Source organism: Spinacia oleracea, chromosome 3, assembly GCF_020520425.1.
Source record: "Spinacia oleracea cultivar Varoflay chromosome 3, BTI_SOV_V1, whole genome shotgun sequence".
In the NCBI taxonomy this organism is placed as follows: domain Eukaryota; kingdom Viridiplantae; phylum Streptophyta; class Magnoliopsida; order Caryophyllales; family Amaranthaceae; genus Spinacia; species Spinacia oleracea.
In genome coordinates this window covers 85965341-85982318 of record NC_079489.1, presented here as the reverse complement: position 1 = coordinate 85982318, position 16978 = coordinate 85965341, and the positions used below count along the sequence as shown (strand labels likewise).

At 34.8% G+C, this 16978-nt stretch overlaps 2 protein-coding genes across 3 annotated transcripts; one reads left to right on the top strand and one right to left on the bottom strand.

Moving 5' to 3' along the window:
* Positions 1-4544: 4544 nt before the first annotated feature.
* Positions 4545-5247, bottom strand: LOC130469829 (cysteine-rich receptor-like protein kinase 15). The gene is made up of 2 exons (XM_056839335.1): positions 4858-5247; positions 4545-4770 (listed from the first exon to the last, which is right to left on the bottom strand). Exons 1-2 carry the CDS (start codon positions 5094-5096, stop codon positions 4545-4547), a joined length of 465 nt encoding a protein of 154 aa, XP_056695313.1. The 5' UTR covers positions 5097-5247.
* Positions 5248-11609: 6362 nt separating this feature from the next.
* Positions 11610-16030, top strand: LOC130470421 (uncharacterized). Of its 2 annotated transcripts, XM_056840543.1 has the most exons (6): positions 11610-13552; positions 13649-13902; positions 13991-14074; positions 14149-14232; positions 14310-14984; positions 15071-16030. In XM_056840543.1, exons 1-6 carry the CDS (start codon positions 12478-12480, stop codon positions 15869-15871), a joined length of 2973 nt encoding a protein of 990 aa, XP_056696521.1. In that variant the 5' UTR covers positions 11610-12477; the 3' UTR covers positions 15872-16030. The 2 variants fall into 2 exon arrangements, with proteins under 2 accessions (XP_056696521.1, XP_056696522.1); XM_056840544.1 differs by lacking the exon at positions 13991-14074.
* The last annotated feature ends 948 nt before the right edge of the window (positions 16031-16978 follow it).

The window sequence follows — 16978 nt, the reverse complement described above, 5'->3', positions numbered from 1 at the left end:
TCTCATATTGTGTTAGCCCGCTTGTCAAGATACTACTTTGACCCTAATTAAGTAATTATCTCTAATTATCTTTTTATAAAAAAATCTTAGAATTTAATATTATGAAAATTTATAATGAAATCACTTGAACGAATTTACTTGATGGCATTTGCTGAATTTAATAATTCAATAGTTGAATTGTTAAACTCGTGATGTAGATCGCATGATAATATGAGTCAATAATGACCAACCAATATCAATTGCTAATGATAATAATGATACATAGGAGATGTGATTCTCCCAAAAAAAAAATACTTCGTATAAGATAGGTTATTACGCATTTAGCTATATCATATACGAAATACTACGTACGATTGTAATTAAAAGGTACCAACATCGTCGTATTATTGGCCCATAACTTAATTTGATTAGTCCAAACACTTTGATATTAGTATATCTAAATTAACGTATAAGGTACTTCTTAAATAATTTTCCAAAAATAAAGGTACTACTTCTTAAATAACATACTTTGATATTAGTAGAAGAAAAAATAAAATCCCGTAAAAACAAAAAAAATAAGTAAAAATAAAAATCATTATAAAAATTCAAAGCATATTCATTAGTAGACACAAGCTCCGGTTAAGAGTTTTAATCTGTACATAGAGCAAGATTAGCGTTGGTTTGAGCAGTAGTCTGAACAATAGTCTTATTGAGTATTAACCTAAGAACTCCCATTTAAGTGGAAGAGTATGACAAAAGTCTGAGCAAGAGTCTTGGAATTCCAAGACTCTACTTAAGACGTTTAAATTGTAAATTGAATCTTATTATTATTATTTTTTATTTTTTATTTTTTTATTTTAGGAGTCTTGAATGAGTACGAGGGGTGAAGTGGAAAAATTAAGTAAATCTGAAAGGATCTCGACAAGAATCTGATTAATAAAAAGATGATGTGGAAGTCTTAGCTTATACTAGCGCTAATCTTGCTCTTATAAGTTATACGAAGTAATTGACCAAAACCCCTCACAACTACTTACCTTTCTCTTTCGCAAGGTCTGCAACAATATCACTTCATTTGAATATTTCTTGGAGGTTACTTTGCAAAAATATTAATTACTTATAGTAGATAATTATTTCTTTATTTTTTAATTAAGAATATAAAACATTCCTTTGTTCATATATATACGTACGTACTATGCTAATTTGTTAAAGTTGATCTTACAAGGTTTAATTTGATTAGGAATTACAAGATTAAAAAAAATAAAAAAAATAATGTAATGTACACCATTGTTGAAGGCTCTTAATTGCAGAAATGAAAAATATCATGACAATTTTATTTGATAATAATTCATATATATCCACCAAATAAACATTCAATAGAAAAGTGAGTTAGAGAATGAAACAATACCTTATTTTTTTAATTATTATGTACTTGTATTGGTTTTTCCCCGAAAGTATCTTTGTATTTCAAATATAGGTGGACAATTTATTTATTTTTGTAAATATTTACATTCATCGTAAATCTGATTATTATAAGTGTTAAAATACCAAAATAAGTTGCATATAAAAACAGAAAAATGCAGAGGTTTTATATTGCAGTAATGGCCATAGAAAACCAGTTGGAGGGGAGAGATTACGAGTGAAACTGATTACTTATATAATTGGAAATTTGGAACACACCATTTAATTCTTAAAATTAATTATAATTGAAAGTAGTGACTTTGGAACAAAGCATTTCATTCCTTTCAACTTCCAAGTGCTCATCTAAGTCGAGCCACGTCTACGCTACATTGGCCACGTGAGCTGCCACATCACGTGGGTAGTTAACCCACCGGGTCAACAAAGTTTTCTCCTATATGTATATATAAAGGGGAGTTTTTTCAAGAGATTTCGGAGCTCCACGTGGGATTGTCCAGTCATTAAATATACTTTAAAATAAAAATTAATAAAAATAAAAATGAAAATGAAAAACTACTTTAAGATAATTTATAATTGCCCCGATGAGTCCAACAAACAAAAGGATAAAAATTTACAAAATAAATAAAAAGATAGAAATTTACAAAATAAATAAAGAGATAAAAATTTACAAACAAACAAAAGATAGAAATGACCAAGTTTTCAATAATCGTATACTTAATGATCTATACAATAAACCAATGAATATTAATTGTTAATTTCACATCTACACATAACTCCCTAAACAGCTAAACTCTACGCTTACTTCGTTTTTTATGGTTTCTCCTCTCTTTTTTTTCTCTTTATATTTCATGTTTTGTTGAATGAATTTGTTTTGTTCAAAGTAAATTGAGTTAATATCGTTAATTTATCCATAGTTAATGATTATTGTTCATTTTGTAGGGTATTGTGTTCGTTGATTGTGAGTTGTGGCTAGAGACGCAAAGGCGGGAGGTGATATTTGATGCGCATTCGGTTATGCCTTTTTTTTTTAACAAGTTTAAAATTTAGTACTAAGTATTTTGTTCATTCCTATCATATAATCTTTGAACTTTATCAAAAGATTCTTGTTTATACCATACTATGTTTTTACCTGGAACACTCAATTCAAGGATATATCAGGTAAATTTGCATGAACATAATCGTCCACTACAAAAATAAGTAAAGTTAATAAGTTGTCAAATACTTTCAGGCTTTTAGCAATTTGTCATGTTTTTTGCAACATAAAAAGAATAAATTTAGGTTCCATATATTCGGAGTAGAAGTTAAAAAATAATCTAATTCATTCAGTTGAATCTCCACAAGGTTATTAGTTATACCGAATAATAAGCAACCGATGGCAGGTTGGAGGTTATCTTTTCAACTAGAGATCTGAAATCACCTTAACAATCTAACTAGAATAAATTTGAACAAATCTTCAATGTTATTCGTTTATGTTATCAATATTAAATATATTTAATATTAATAAATATTTAAGATTAATTAAAATATTACATATTGTCTTTCTCATTCTTAATCTATAGTAATATCATACGAAGTGTGATTCTACGACGTAATATTAATTTGATATTTTCTAAACACAAACCTTAACATCGAATAATAGTGGGCTTCAAATTAGTAAATAAAAATCTTGGACGGAAATAATAATAAAAAAAAAATTAAAGTAACCGTCGCACGGGCTTAAATCTAGTATATATATATATATATATATATATATATATATATATATATATATATATATATATATATATATATATATATATATATATATATATATATATATATATATATATATATATATATATAAAAGAGGCATATTTGTTGAAATGTTAGTGCGCCACCTAGGATTACTATTGGTTTCGGCCAATGAAAAATAAGATTTCTAATTTATTTTTGAATTAAAATAACCGAGTGCCATGTAGATAATTAATTAGGTGCCACGTAGATATTTTAATTAATTAATTATTAATTAATATATACAACTCCATACAAAATTAAACACTCTAATAACTAAAAAATAAATCTAAAATAAAATTCATCCAAGATAAAACACTCATCTAAAAAATAAAATTCATCTAAAATTAAACACTAATCTAAAACAAATTCAATCCAAAATCAAACACTAATCTAAAACAAATTCAATCCAAAATCAAACACTAATCCAATATTAGAGCACCACGTAGAAAATCCACGTAGAAAATCTAATGGTTTCGGCGAACGAAAAATAAGATTTCAAAATTATTTTTGAATAAAAAAAGTCGAGTGTCACATAGATAAATAATTAGGTGCCACGTATATAGTTTTATTAATTAATTATTAATATTACGCATATACAACTTCTTCCGAAGTCAAACACTCTAATAATTAAAAAATAAATCTAAAATTAATCCAAAATCAAAAACTAATCTAATATAATATATAAAATATAGCAGTTAGTATATAGGAGTTTTATTTTAACTTAACAATTTAATAAAATCCGTGCATCGCACAGGCTAAAATCTAGTACGGAGTAAAAGAAGCTTGTTTTGTTTAATCTATCTAATATCTAACACTACAAGAAATTGTATCATTAACGACGGAAAATCATGTTGCTAAGGCCAATAATCGTTGACTAACGATGGGATTTCCTGTCCAGAACCCGTCATAAAAGGGGGCCGTCGTTAATTGAAAATCCTGTCGTTAACCCGTACTAAAAGACATCTGCCAAGATTGTTCCCGTCTTTGTTTGGTTGTTAGCCCCGTCGCAAAAGCAAAAAGCTAGCTTTTGCGACGGAATTTATGACCCGTCGTTATTAGGTTGTCATAAAAGATACTCCCTCCGTATTTTTTTAAGAGATACACTTGCCTTTTCCGGCCGTATTTATTTAAGAGATACACTTGCCATTTTTAGTAACTTATCAACCCCACTATCTAATTAAATAATACATCTAATATACCCTATCACCCACCATCCTATTAAACAAATATTTTCATAAACTCACCCAACCCTCCACCCACCAAAATGACATCCCCATATATTTAATTATTAAAATATCTATCCAACCCCACTTGCTTTATTATTTTATTTCATTCAATTATTCTTCTTAATACCCGTGCCCGGCCAAGTGTATCTCTTAAAAAAATACGGAGGGAGTACAAGTTCTTGTAGTGCTGGTACAAATTTTTAATGTATATGTCGTTGTACTTACAAGAATCAGAAGGTTTTCGTTTTCTGAAGGTTTGTAGAACAGTCTATAACTTTGGCCACTTACGATCTCCAAAATTATGATACCAAAACTGTATACATCGGATTTTTCAGAGTACACCCCTGTTAAGAAATATTCCGGTGCCATATATCTCCTGTAAGAATACAAAAAAATACCTTGTCACTTGTCACTCACGTTAATTACATTACCATTTTATGGGATCGAAAGAATTCAATTATACCTTGTTTCATCAATTCGACTACTAATTCCATGTTTCTCTACCCAGCCAAAGTTAGCAAACTTCGGGTTCATCCTGATGTCTAACAAAATATTGCTAATTTTCATATGGCGATGTACAATAGTAATACGAGATTCTTTGTGGAGATATTGTAGTCCTCTCGCAATTCCTGTAATGATCTTGTACCGGGTTTCCCATAGTAGAAGCTCCCTCTTTATTGGATCTACAAAAAAGAAACTCATGGTATTTGGAAATATTTACACTAATATAAACCTGGTCCACGCTAATTTAGCGTGGACCAGGGCAACAAAGTAATTTGTATGGGTAATATGTGTAACTGTAATGTGACAGTTATTTTGTGATTTTAAATAGTAACTATATGCGTATTACAGTAACTATGTGTTTTAAAGAGTTACTATGTGTTTTGTAGAGTTTCAATGCGATCTGTGCTAGTCTACTTTATATACGTTTTAAACTTTTTTTATTTTTCAAAATTTCAGATCTACATTCTGTTCATTTCTCTTTCATTTATCTCTCTTCATTTTCTCTCTATGCTTTTCAAGATTTAGCCCAAATTTCTAGGTTTTGTTCGATTTTCTTCGTAATTATCTTATAATTCTTATAATTGGATCTATTAGATGAGGAAAAATTGGAGGAAGTAGTAGATCAAGAAGGAGGTTCGTCGTTGCCGAAATCGAATCGAAGAATTTGTGCTCGTCTACAAATCTTCGCAAGAATTTTTAGAGATCGCATCTCGGTTTGTTGTTTATTTAAAGAATTTTAAGTCTATTTTTATTTAAAATTGAAAATATTTGTTGTTTTGGAGAAATTAATGTTTGTGTTTACCGAAATATCGTTTTCACTTCGCGATTTCGATCAGTGACTTCACGATTTTAAATAGTAACTATATGAGTAATACAATAACTATATGGTTTAAAGAGGTACTATGTAATTTTAATGGTTACTATATGTGTATAATAGTTACTATATTATTTTAATGGTTACTATATGTGTAAAATAGTTACTATATGTGTACAATAGTTATTATTTTGTTGAGTGATTTGAAATGTTTGTTGTTTTGTTGAAATTAGGGTTAGTGTTTCACATAGTTAGTATATAAATGATATAGTCACCTTTAATTTATGTTGCGAAATAGTGTTTTTAATAGTCACTGGAATGTTCGTTGTGTTTATGTTAGTAGTAGTTTTTAGAGTAACTATATTTTTTTTAAAAGTTACTATAACTTTAAAATAATAACTATATATGTGTTTAAAATAGTTACTATATTTTTTAGAAAGTTATTATAAGTTTAAAACAGTAACTATGTGTTTAAGATAGTTATTATGTTATGAACAGTTTATAGTGACTTTTTGATAAATAAAAGTTACTATACGATTACATTATGTACTATGTTATTTAGAGTATGTTTTTGTCCGCTTCATAGATATAGTTACTATATGATTATAATGGTTACTATATGTGTACAATATATAGTTACTATATTATAATAATAGTCACTATATGTTTTATATAGTTACTATATGGTTTATATAGTTACTATATATTTGAAATAGGTACTATGTTTATTTTATCATGATTTGTTACCATATGTTTATTTTCTTCAATAGTTACTATATTATTTATATAGTTATTATATGTTTGAAATATGTATTATGTTTATTTTATCATGATTTGTTACCATATGTTTATTTTCTTCAATAGTTATTGTATGATTTATGTAGTTATTATATGTTTGAAATAGGTACTATGTCAGTTTATTATGTTATGTGCATGTTTTTTATGTTTATTCTACATTTTTAGTGATGTAGTTACTATATTATGGATCAAGTTACTATATTATTATCACACCACCTATGTCTGCAACTTTGTGACTAAATGACCATCAATGATATTTATAGGTACTATATCTTGTATTATAGTAACTATATGTTTGGTATAGTTTTTTATGTATATTATAATGTTATTTTTATGTTGTTTGTTTTCCTCTATGTTATTAGTATAAGAGTTACTATGTTATGCTCACAATAACTATATGATCATAACAATAACTATATCTGCAACCCTACTCATATATGACTATCATTAATATTAAGAGATACTATATCATGTATAATAGTAACTATATATTTTTAATAGTTACTATGTTATCATTTTGTTCTTTTTATGCTCTTTTTTTTTTGTCTCTATGTTATTAGTAATAAGAGTGACTATATTATTATGACAGTAACTATATGACTACAACAATAACTATATTTGCATTTCTGCGAATATCTTACCATCATTAATTCTAAGAGTTACTGTAAGATGCATAATAGAAACTATATGTTTTACATAGTTACTATGTCATTTTTTCACACTTAAATGTTAAATTATTAACTTAGTTTATATATCTATTAATTCAGAAATACAAAGATGATCATCTAGAATTGAATTCGTGCAAAGAATAACTTCTGCAAGGAAAACAAAAGCAGGAGAAGAAGAAGAAGAAAATTCTGACAACAATGAAAACCAAGGACGTGGTAAAGGAAGGAGAGGACCCGGGCGTGGAAGGAGAGGACGTGCTACTATATTTTTGAAAGAGTTAATAGTAACTATAGAATAGAAAGAGTTACTATATGATATAGAAGAGTAACTATTTCTGTACGATAAACATTTACTATATGATATAAAGCAGTCAATATCTTTGTGTATACATTATTAAGTAATTGAATTCTTATCAAAATGACATCAAAAAGTTATTGTATGACTATTAGAGTAATTATACTACATACAAGTACAACTATATCAACTTAACAGTTACTATATGATCTTTGCAGTAACTATGTCGCATATATTAATAATTATATTGTTAAAATTTACTGTATGACTAGTAGAGTAACTATATTGCATATAAGTAAACTATATAAACGTAAGAGTTACTATATAGGCCGCGAATTTTTTGGTTCACATTGCTTGTCCATGTCATCTTTAAAAGCTGTAAAATACCTAAAATATCCTGGTCCACACTAATAGTAGCATGGACCTGGTCCATGCAAGTGGAATTGATTTGGAAATTATTAACTCATCACACTAATATTAGTAGGATGGATTGGATTTTCCTTAGCTCCTTCGACCGAACCATGTCATTCTATCACTACAAGAATTTGTATCTTTAACGATAACCTAATTATGACGGGTTAAAAATCCCGTCGCAATTTAACCGTCGCAAATGTCTTTTACGACGGGATTTTCCATCAACGACAACCCCTTTTATGACGGGTTCGCGACAGGAAATCCTGTCTTTAATCAACGAGTATTGGCCTTTAACGACGGCATTTCCCGTAGTTAATGGTACAATTTTTTGTAGTGTAATATATACATTATATACGGAGGAATTTTTCCAAGAGCATTTAGAGCGCCCACATAGGGTTGCCCAACCACATAATTAAATATTAATTTTATTTTTAAATGATAAATAATGAGATAAACACTACAAGAATTTGTATCTTTAACGACAACCTAATTACGACGGGTCAAAAATCCCGTCGCAAAAGCCTTTTGCGACAGGGCTAACAACCAAACAATGACGGGAATAACCGTCGCAAAATATTTTTTACGACGGGTTAATGACGGATTTCTATTAACGACGGCCCCCTTTTATGACGGGTTCGCGACAGGAAATCCCGTCGTTAATCAACGATTATGGGCCTTTCGCGACGGGATTTCCCGTCGTTAAAAGTACAATTTCTTGTAGTGAAAATTGGATTTGAGATAAATATAAGTATTATTGTATTCAGATTTTAGGATAAATGAAATAGAAATTAATGAATAAGCAATTCAAGATAAGCTTAATATGTACTTCGATAAAAAAAAAAAAAAAAAAAAAAGAACGGTTTAAAAAATTATCAAAAGAAAGCAATTCATGGAATTCTTTATTACTCTACTAATTACGTACTTAATTTCGTATCTAAATGAAGCAGAGGGATGAATTGAGTTTTTAGTGACTTACAGCATAATACAATGATCGATGGAAATTATGTTGTAGAGTTGGTAGATACAAAACTCATTTGAGTTTGATTTTAAATTTATGTACTCCGTAAGTCTACAGAACTCAATTATTTGTAGTTTAATTCTCTTAACAATTCTTGAAGAAAGTTTCTCAAATGTAGATTTGCTTAGTGTTATTTCACCATGTAGATTTGCTTAGTGTTATTTGGTGAATTGGTGTAGTAGTTTGTTTGTTGTTTTCCATAAAGATACGTGGTATCTTTTTTAGGCATGGACTTCACATCAAACTACTCCTAAATTCAATCAATTAAGTTGCTAAATTTTCTAATACGAAGTACAACTTTTCGTTAGAAGTAATTAGCAACACAATCATTTATCTAATATGGGTAAAAGACTCGCCTTTTCATTTTTTAAAAGAAAAATATTAAACTTTTTAAAAGATTCGTGAGTTTTTGGTTAATAGTTTTAAGATAAGTATTTTGAAATAAAGATACTTACGTACATAAGTGTTGTATTAATTAATTTTGGGCGAAGGTTTAAGTTTTACAAGTTTACAAAGATGAGAGAAAATGAGATTGAAAAACTTGCAAGTGTGCTATCTGCTAAATTCACGAGGATACGGGAGTACTATTTGAATTAAGGCTATTAAATTGTATGGAGTATTATTTTAATTAATGTAATTAGAAATAGAAAATTATTAAACTTCATTTTCATACCAATATAATTTATGGGGAGATAATAAAAGTACAATACTTCATTTAAAGTCACGAGATTACACAAACATATTGTAGGAGTAAACCTTTAAAGTGAATAGGCTTATATTTAAGTGACCGGGTGCGCACAAGATCTATTGATAAAAATATGTTACAATAAATAAAGAATCATAGAAGTATAATACGATTAACCCGTGCATCGCACGTCGCGCGGGTTTAAATCTAGTATATAAATAAAGGATGCATACTTGCTGAATTATTAAAACGCCACATAAGCGATCATTGAAATTCGCCGAATGAGAAAAGAGATAAAAAAAATTAATTTAAAATTAAAATATTCAAGCGCCACATAAGAAAAAAGAAACTAACAAATCATACTTTAATGGAGTTTTTAAAATTATTTTGATACTCTGTAAATAAATGAGGCATATTTGCTGAATTATTAGAGTGCCACATAAAGATAATTAAAATTCTCCGAATGAGGAAAGAGGAACAATTTAATTTAAAATTAAAATATTCAAGCGTCACATAAGAAAAAACTAACAATTAAAAAATGAATGGAGTTTTTTAATTAATTTAATACTCTATAAATAAAATTAACTTATGTTATATATGTAGGATTTTATCCAAATATTTACTAAGAATATTTACTACTTAACATTACGATAAACTAGAGTTTAATACAAAGTTAAACTTTCAATCATCAAAACCTTATTAATAGACTAATTTTTTGTTGTAGTCGTAGTAGTAGTGGCAACATCAATGACAACAAAAGAAATATCGTGACAATCATGGAAATCCTGAAAATATGAAGAATATAATGGGTTGGTTGTTTAATTTGCATGGATGAGAAGAGAGAGATACAACAATTATGAACTCTTGGTTTCGAAATTTAGCATCCCCTCAGTTTTTATCATGTAATTGTTGTAGGGTACAAATATATGATCATCAATGTTTATATGTAATTAATATTACACCCAATTATAATATCTAAATTCATTGTTATGTATAGTAGTACTATGCTTTTCTTAAAGTTAGTTTCAATTCGAATCTTAAAAGTATAACATTGTAAATTTGATTATTTTATTTATGAATGTAATTATATACGTAGTACTAGAATTTTAAAAGTCATACACTTAAGTGTAGACGTGATAAAATGTAAAAGATAAAGTACTTTGTACAAAAGATAAAATTTTGTTTACTCAAGAGCATAAGTTCAAGGAGTGTGGCTATGGACATATGAAGTTATATGAGACACTATATGACCTTTTTGTTTGTTTCGGAGCCGTTTTGGCTATTGGAGAACTTAGGTAGCAATTTGTAAAATTTGCCGGAAATTATATGGTCAAGGAATCAAGTATAATGCACAAGATTTATACAATAAAATTAAAGATTAACATAGGTATGTATTTTAAAATTAAAAACATACGTGTAGTAACATATTTTACATCGGTTAACAAAAAATAAATAAATAGTAGTACATTGAAGATAAGTATAATTTTTTTAAGAAAAAGTAGTATTTGGATCATAGTAAAGCAACCCCCATCGATAGATTTTGAAAAATATTATCTAGTGGAATATAAAAAGGGAAAAATTCAAAAGAGTTGACATCTATCTAATGAAGAGGCAATTAAATGAATACACCCATAATTTAGAATTCTCTAAAAAATTATGATTTGGATAAAATCACTCAAGATGATCAAACTATAGAGTTCTATATGACCAATTTTTAATCCCTGATTTCTTTTTTAGATTTCTATATAAAGTTTTGGTTTTTTTGTTTCTACATTTTGTTATATAATTTATATTTTGTTGGTCGTTGCGTTTAATCTTTCTGAGATTTTCGCCTTATCCCTCACCCTCTTAAGATAACATCACTCACATTTTGTAATAATTTGTGGATCTTTTTAAGTATTTACACTAATATAAACCTGGTCCACGCTAACTTAGCGTGGACCAGGGCAACAGAGTAATTTGTATGGGCAACATGTGTAACTATCACGTGACAATTACTTTGTGATTTTAAATAGTAACTGTTCCGGTGTTGTAAAGATGGAAACAATGGGCTTCGAATGAAGGCCCTTTTGTATGTGTTGAAGATCTTGCTTGTTTGAATGAGTGGAGTCCGAATTCACCTGCACAATAGCAAAGTTACTAGCCTCGGGGGTGTTTCCGAGGAAAGCCCCTCCGATGCCTAAGTAAGAATGATGCTCGGATTCTAGAGAGAAGTTCTCTAGAAGAGTAGTCTTAAGGCGGTAAATTCGACGTACCTTGAGGTGTGAGCCTTGGCGGCCTATTTATAGTGTTTGCACAATAAATGCCCATAGGTCATTTATTGCTATTGGGCCTTGGGCCTTGATGGATGGCTGACTAGCCATTGGTGGGTTTGATACTGTTTGTTTAGAGCCATTGGGCTTTGGACTTAGTGGCCCAATAGAGAATCAATTGGGAGCCCAAACAACATGCCCCCCAGACCCGGTCCATTTAGAATTAAATGGGTGGGTTTCCAGCTGTCAGAAGTCCGAAAGTTCCCTCTTTTTTTCTGAAAAGGGATGATTTGCATTGATGACAAGTGTTGGGAGTTGTATTGTGCCGTGTAGATCGTGGGTTGAGGAAGTTGATGCGCCCCTTTTCTTTTCTATAAATACGGGGTGCATTGCTCTTTTCGAACTTTTTACTCCTTCTTTCAAACCCTTTCTCTCTCTAAATTCCGGCGATCGCAGTGCGATTTGTTTCTTCAGATCTACGAAATTCGGCCAACTTTGGACTTCGGGAACTTGTGCTGTTCGTTTTATCGGCGAATTCCGCTTCGGAAGAAGGTAATTTGTTTCTGAATTCTCCTTTTTTTCTTCGTTTTTCCTTCTACCCCTCAATCTCAACCCTAGACCGAGAATTCGCGGCCATGGCAAAGAATAGGGGCAAGAGCAAGTTCGTCGTTGGCTCCTCTAGTGAGAGGGAGAACGTGCCTTCGGGAAGGTTGCCGAAAACTTCGAGGGTTCGGCCTTCGGAGAGGCCAGTGGAGAGGCGTTCGACTGGTTGGGATGCTTCGAAAGATGATGTTGTTGGCGGGTCTAGCGTGTCTGAACGCGCAACTTCTGGTAAAAAGGCTGGCTCTTCGGGTGTGCGCCGCTCCTACCCTGAGTTTCCAGTTCATTGGACTGAAGCTGATCCGCAGGGTAAGTATGCCCCGATTCTGCATGAGACCACTAAGATCGATGGTCCCTTGGAAAAATCGGTCAGTGGTGACTGGTTGGTGGAGGCGAAGCTGGGGCATTACCATCGGAGGGCCGAAGAGTTATACGGAATCCAGCACGCCTTGGGGTACTGGTGCGAGCTTCCCGACCAGGAGCGTCCTCGGGTGACTCATCCGCCGAGGGGGTTCATCTCTGTGTATACTCATCATTTGGAGAACGGCCTCCGCTTTCCTTTGGATCCCTTCATATCCGAGCTCCTGGTGTCGTATAACATCAGTTTGGCCCAGCTTACCCCCAAATCTATGAGGCACATCATCGGATTTAGATGGGTGTGCGATTTTATTAACTTTCCATGCTCTGTTGCCGTGTTTCGGGATCTGCACGATCTGTCTTTCAACCACGCTTCCAAGGGGGATGGGTATGGTTGGTGGACCATTATCAACAAAAGATCCCGAAGAAAGGGGGAGCCGAACTATATTACGGCCTACCCTTACCTCAGCTCTGATCATAACTGGAAGACGGAGTGGTTGTTCGTTCGTGTGCCGACAGATCCGAAGCATCCACATTTTTACCGCCCTCCGAAGTGGTTTGTGACTCCTGATCCTGATATGCGAAGCGTGGCTGCTCCGGATCGGAACCATCACCACTACGTGGATCTCCTCCAGTGGTTTTTGGCTCGGGAGGACAACTACAAATTGCCGTCCAACTGGCTCCCGAACCTCAACTATATTTTGCGGGAGGACATTCTTGCTGTTGCCGGTCTCAGCAGGATTTTTGACAGGGGTAGGTGTCTTTCGGCTGGGACCGTGCTTTAGTAAGTTTGCCCTCTTCCTTTTTGGTCTCGTTTTACTGATTTCGTTTTGTGCTTTGTTTCTGCAGAGTACGGCTTCAGCTGCGTTGATCCTGTGGTCTTGGGTATTTCTTTGGATCTGAAGACCATTCACGACTCGGCCCCTGATTATAAGTTCGGGAAGGAGAATCCTCGTAATCCTCGCTTGAAGGATTACGTGCTGTCTCCGTCGGGTGTCGCTCGGATATCTGAAGTTCGAGCTGATCCGTGGGATTCTGCCTCTTCTCCCGAAGCTGTTCCAGTGAAAGTCGTGCTCCCTGATTTGAGGACAACCTCGGATCCGGTGAGTGTTTCTAGTCTCAATATCTTTTGTTTGTCTTTCTTTTTGGTTGGCCGTCGGCTAACGTCTTGGTCCTGGACCATCTTTTTAGGGTCCTGGGACTGACGCTGTGCCGCGTGCCGTTCCTTCGGTTTCATCTCCGGCTCGGATAGATATCTCTTTATCTAGGAACCGGGTACTTCGCGATTTTTCTTTATTCCTTCCTTTGTCTTGTTTTACCTTTATTGACCCTTGGTTTCTTCTGTTTAGGATCAGCGCAAAAGGAAGAGCAGCACTCTTTTGAGGCCTTCTGCGCATCCGAAGAAGGCGAAAGCTGATCAGTCTTCGGAGAAGGTATTTGTTCTGACTTAGAGCTTTTGTGGTCTGTTCTCTCTTTTTCTGAAACTGACCTTTGAGCGTTTGCCCTGTAGGAAGTGGTTTCGGAAGTCATGCCTCCTCCCAAAAACCTCCTTCACTTCATGCCCTTGCCCGGGCAGAAGTTGAAGAGTGTGGTGGTTGTGGAACCGCCTCCCGTGGACCAACCGCTGGCTGAGGAAGATACCATCCCTTCTCCGCTGAAGCCGTCTGCTGCTTTAGGGATCGAGATCCAGGATATAACCAAGGTGATGGAGGCAATTGAAGCCGACCTTGTTCCTGGCTCGGATGTCCCTATTGTGGCCGAGCAGAAGGAAGAAGCTGCTGACGTTTCTCTCGAAAGGGAGAAAAGTCCGGATAAGGAGATGGTGGATCTCACCGAAGCTCACGTAGAGGTTCCCGAAGCTGAGAAGGAGGAACCCGAGCAGGGTCTGACGAGGAAGAGGCGTCATTCGACCTTGGGCTCCACTTCGACCTCGGCCCTGGATAGACTGATCCACGCTGACCCTTGCTCGGATGTTCCGCTGAAACGGATCCCCGAGGAGGTAAGGGAAGCGATGGCTCGCTATGCCAGAGCTCCGGTTTTGGGGGAGAACCCCATGGCTCACGTGGGATCTTTGGTGGGTCCCGAAGCTGCACGGGAGAATCTTCTTCGGGCCAACCCGCAGTGGAGGGTTCCTGGAGCTGAGGAGAGGAACCCAGCTATGATGGCCCAATATTATCTGAATGAGGTAAGTGTTGGAAATTTTGTTTTGAGTTCCGTTTTTGGTTTGTTGTCTTCTTTCCTCATCTTTTCTTGTCTTTTCTTCTTTCCCAGGCTGTTTTCTGGTCCTCGTTCGCTTCCGAGTGTAGCTCGGTTGAGGAAAGGCAGCTGAGGAGGTATCAGGAGGCTTATGCTCGTGATATCCCTGTCTTGGACCAGAAGGCTGGGCAGCTCATGGCCGAGATGGTGGACCTCAAGCAACTGTACCTTCAGTACAGTCGTGAGGCTAGGGAAGCGGCGGAACAGATCGGGGCCGAAGTTGGGAGGCTCACTTTCCAAGTTGAAGAGGATGCTGAAAAGATAGCTTCCTTCGACAGGGAGAGGAGAGAAATGGCTGCCAAGTTTGCGAGCGAACTTGAAGAAAAAGACAGTCTTCTCAAGGAGATGACGTCTAAATTTGAGGCGGCCATTAAGCAGAGCCAGGAAGCGGAGGCGAGGCTTCAGCAGTTTATCAAGCACCGGGAGATTGTTCAGAATCAAGCTGACAAGGTGCCCGTTCTCCAGCTGAAGATCCGAGAGAAAGATGCTGCCATTCGGAAGTTGGAGCAAGAGAGAGTTGACCTCTACACTGCTGATCAGTGTAGAGAGCAATACTGGAATGGCATCCTGGGTGCTCGGCGGATGTTCGCGAAGCACATGCCTCATTTCCCTTGGAATGAGAAGGTTCCGCTCTGGATGAGGGCCCAGGATCACTTGGTGGAGTGCCAGGCCGATCGAGACGAAGCTGAAGCTGAACGCCAAGCTGCTCTTGCAGAGGCTCGGGCCCAGAAGGCGGCTTCCGAAGGTGATACTACTGCTGGGGGTTCTTCGAAGGATGCTCCTCTGGGGGATGCTCCTGAGACTCCCAAGAGCTAGGGATTCGGGCAGTCGTCTTCTTCAGAGTCGGTCGGTTCCAGTTGAGGACTTCCGAACATGTGCTTGCCTTTCCCCCCTTTTGCCTCGGCGCTGCGTTGTACTTATTTCTTTTTTGTTTTCTTTAGTACTTCGGTAGGCCGGTATTGTCTGTTGATGGCTGCCGATTTTAACTTGTTCTTTCGCAATTTTTAGGTCTTTAAATCCGTAGATTTCTCGAGCTCCTCTTTCTGTAGACTTGCTAAAAACCTTTTGACCTTGCGAGCTCTTCAAATCCGTAGATCTGCTAAGAGGCTCTTTGACTTTGCGAGTTCTTCAAATCCGTAGATCTGCTAAGAGACTCTTTAGTTTTGCGAGTTCTTCAAATCCGTAGATCTGCTAAGAGACTCTTTAGTTTTGCGAGTTCTTCAAATCCGAAGATCTGCTAAGAGACTCTTTAGTTTTGCGAGTTCTTCAAATCCGTAGATCTGCTAAGAGACTCTTTAGTTTCCAGACTCTTCAAATCCGTCGATCTGCTCAGAGGTTTGGATTGTTCTTCCGATCTCTTGTGGTTCGGAAACCTGGGCAAGAGATCGCTAGTCTGCCTCTTTAGTTATGCCTTCGGCGATCCGTGGATCTGAGCCGGAGTTTTATAACTTGATTCGAGCGACTGTTTGTTGCGAACAAATTTTATTAGGGTACCGCGAATCCGAGGATTCTGGACGGTTCCCTGAAGTGTATGATTTGGTCATTTCTTGCATTTTATCAAGGAATGGACAAAGTCAACCTGTTTTTAGTCTCGGATTGATCAGATCCGAGGCTGCATATATATATAAGGGGACAATAAATATAGAGATGAGTTCAATGAAACACATGGTGCCAAATGGCTTTCCTCTTCTCATTAAACAACTTACTTGGTTTACAGACAGAGATCATACAAAATATTTCTTGAGAACATCGGTATTCCAATGGTTCTTCAGAATTGTTCCATCTAACTGTTTCAGCATATACGTGCCTGGCCTTTTTTCGGAATGGATGATGTATGGTCCTTCCCAAGTGGCTGAGAGTTTGCCATGGATCCGTCCTTTCTGAACCGAGGCGGCGTTTCTGAGTACTAGATCACCGACTTTT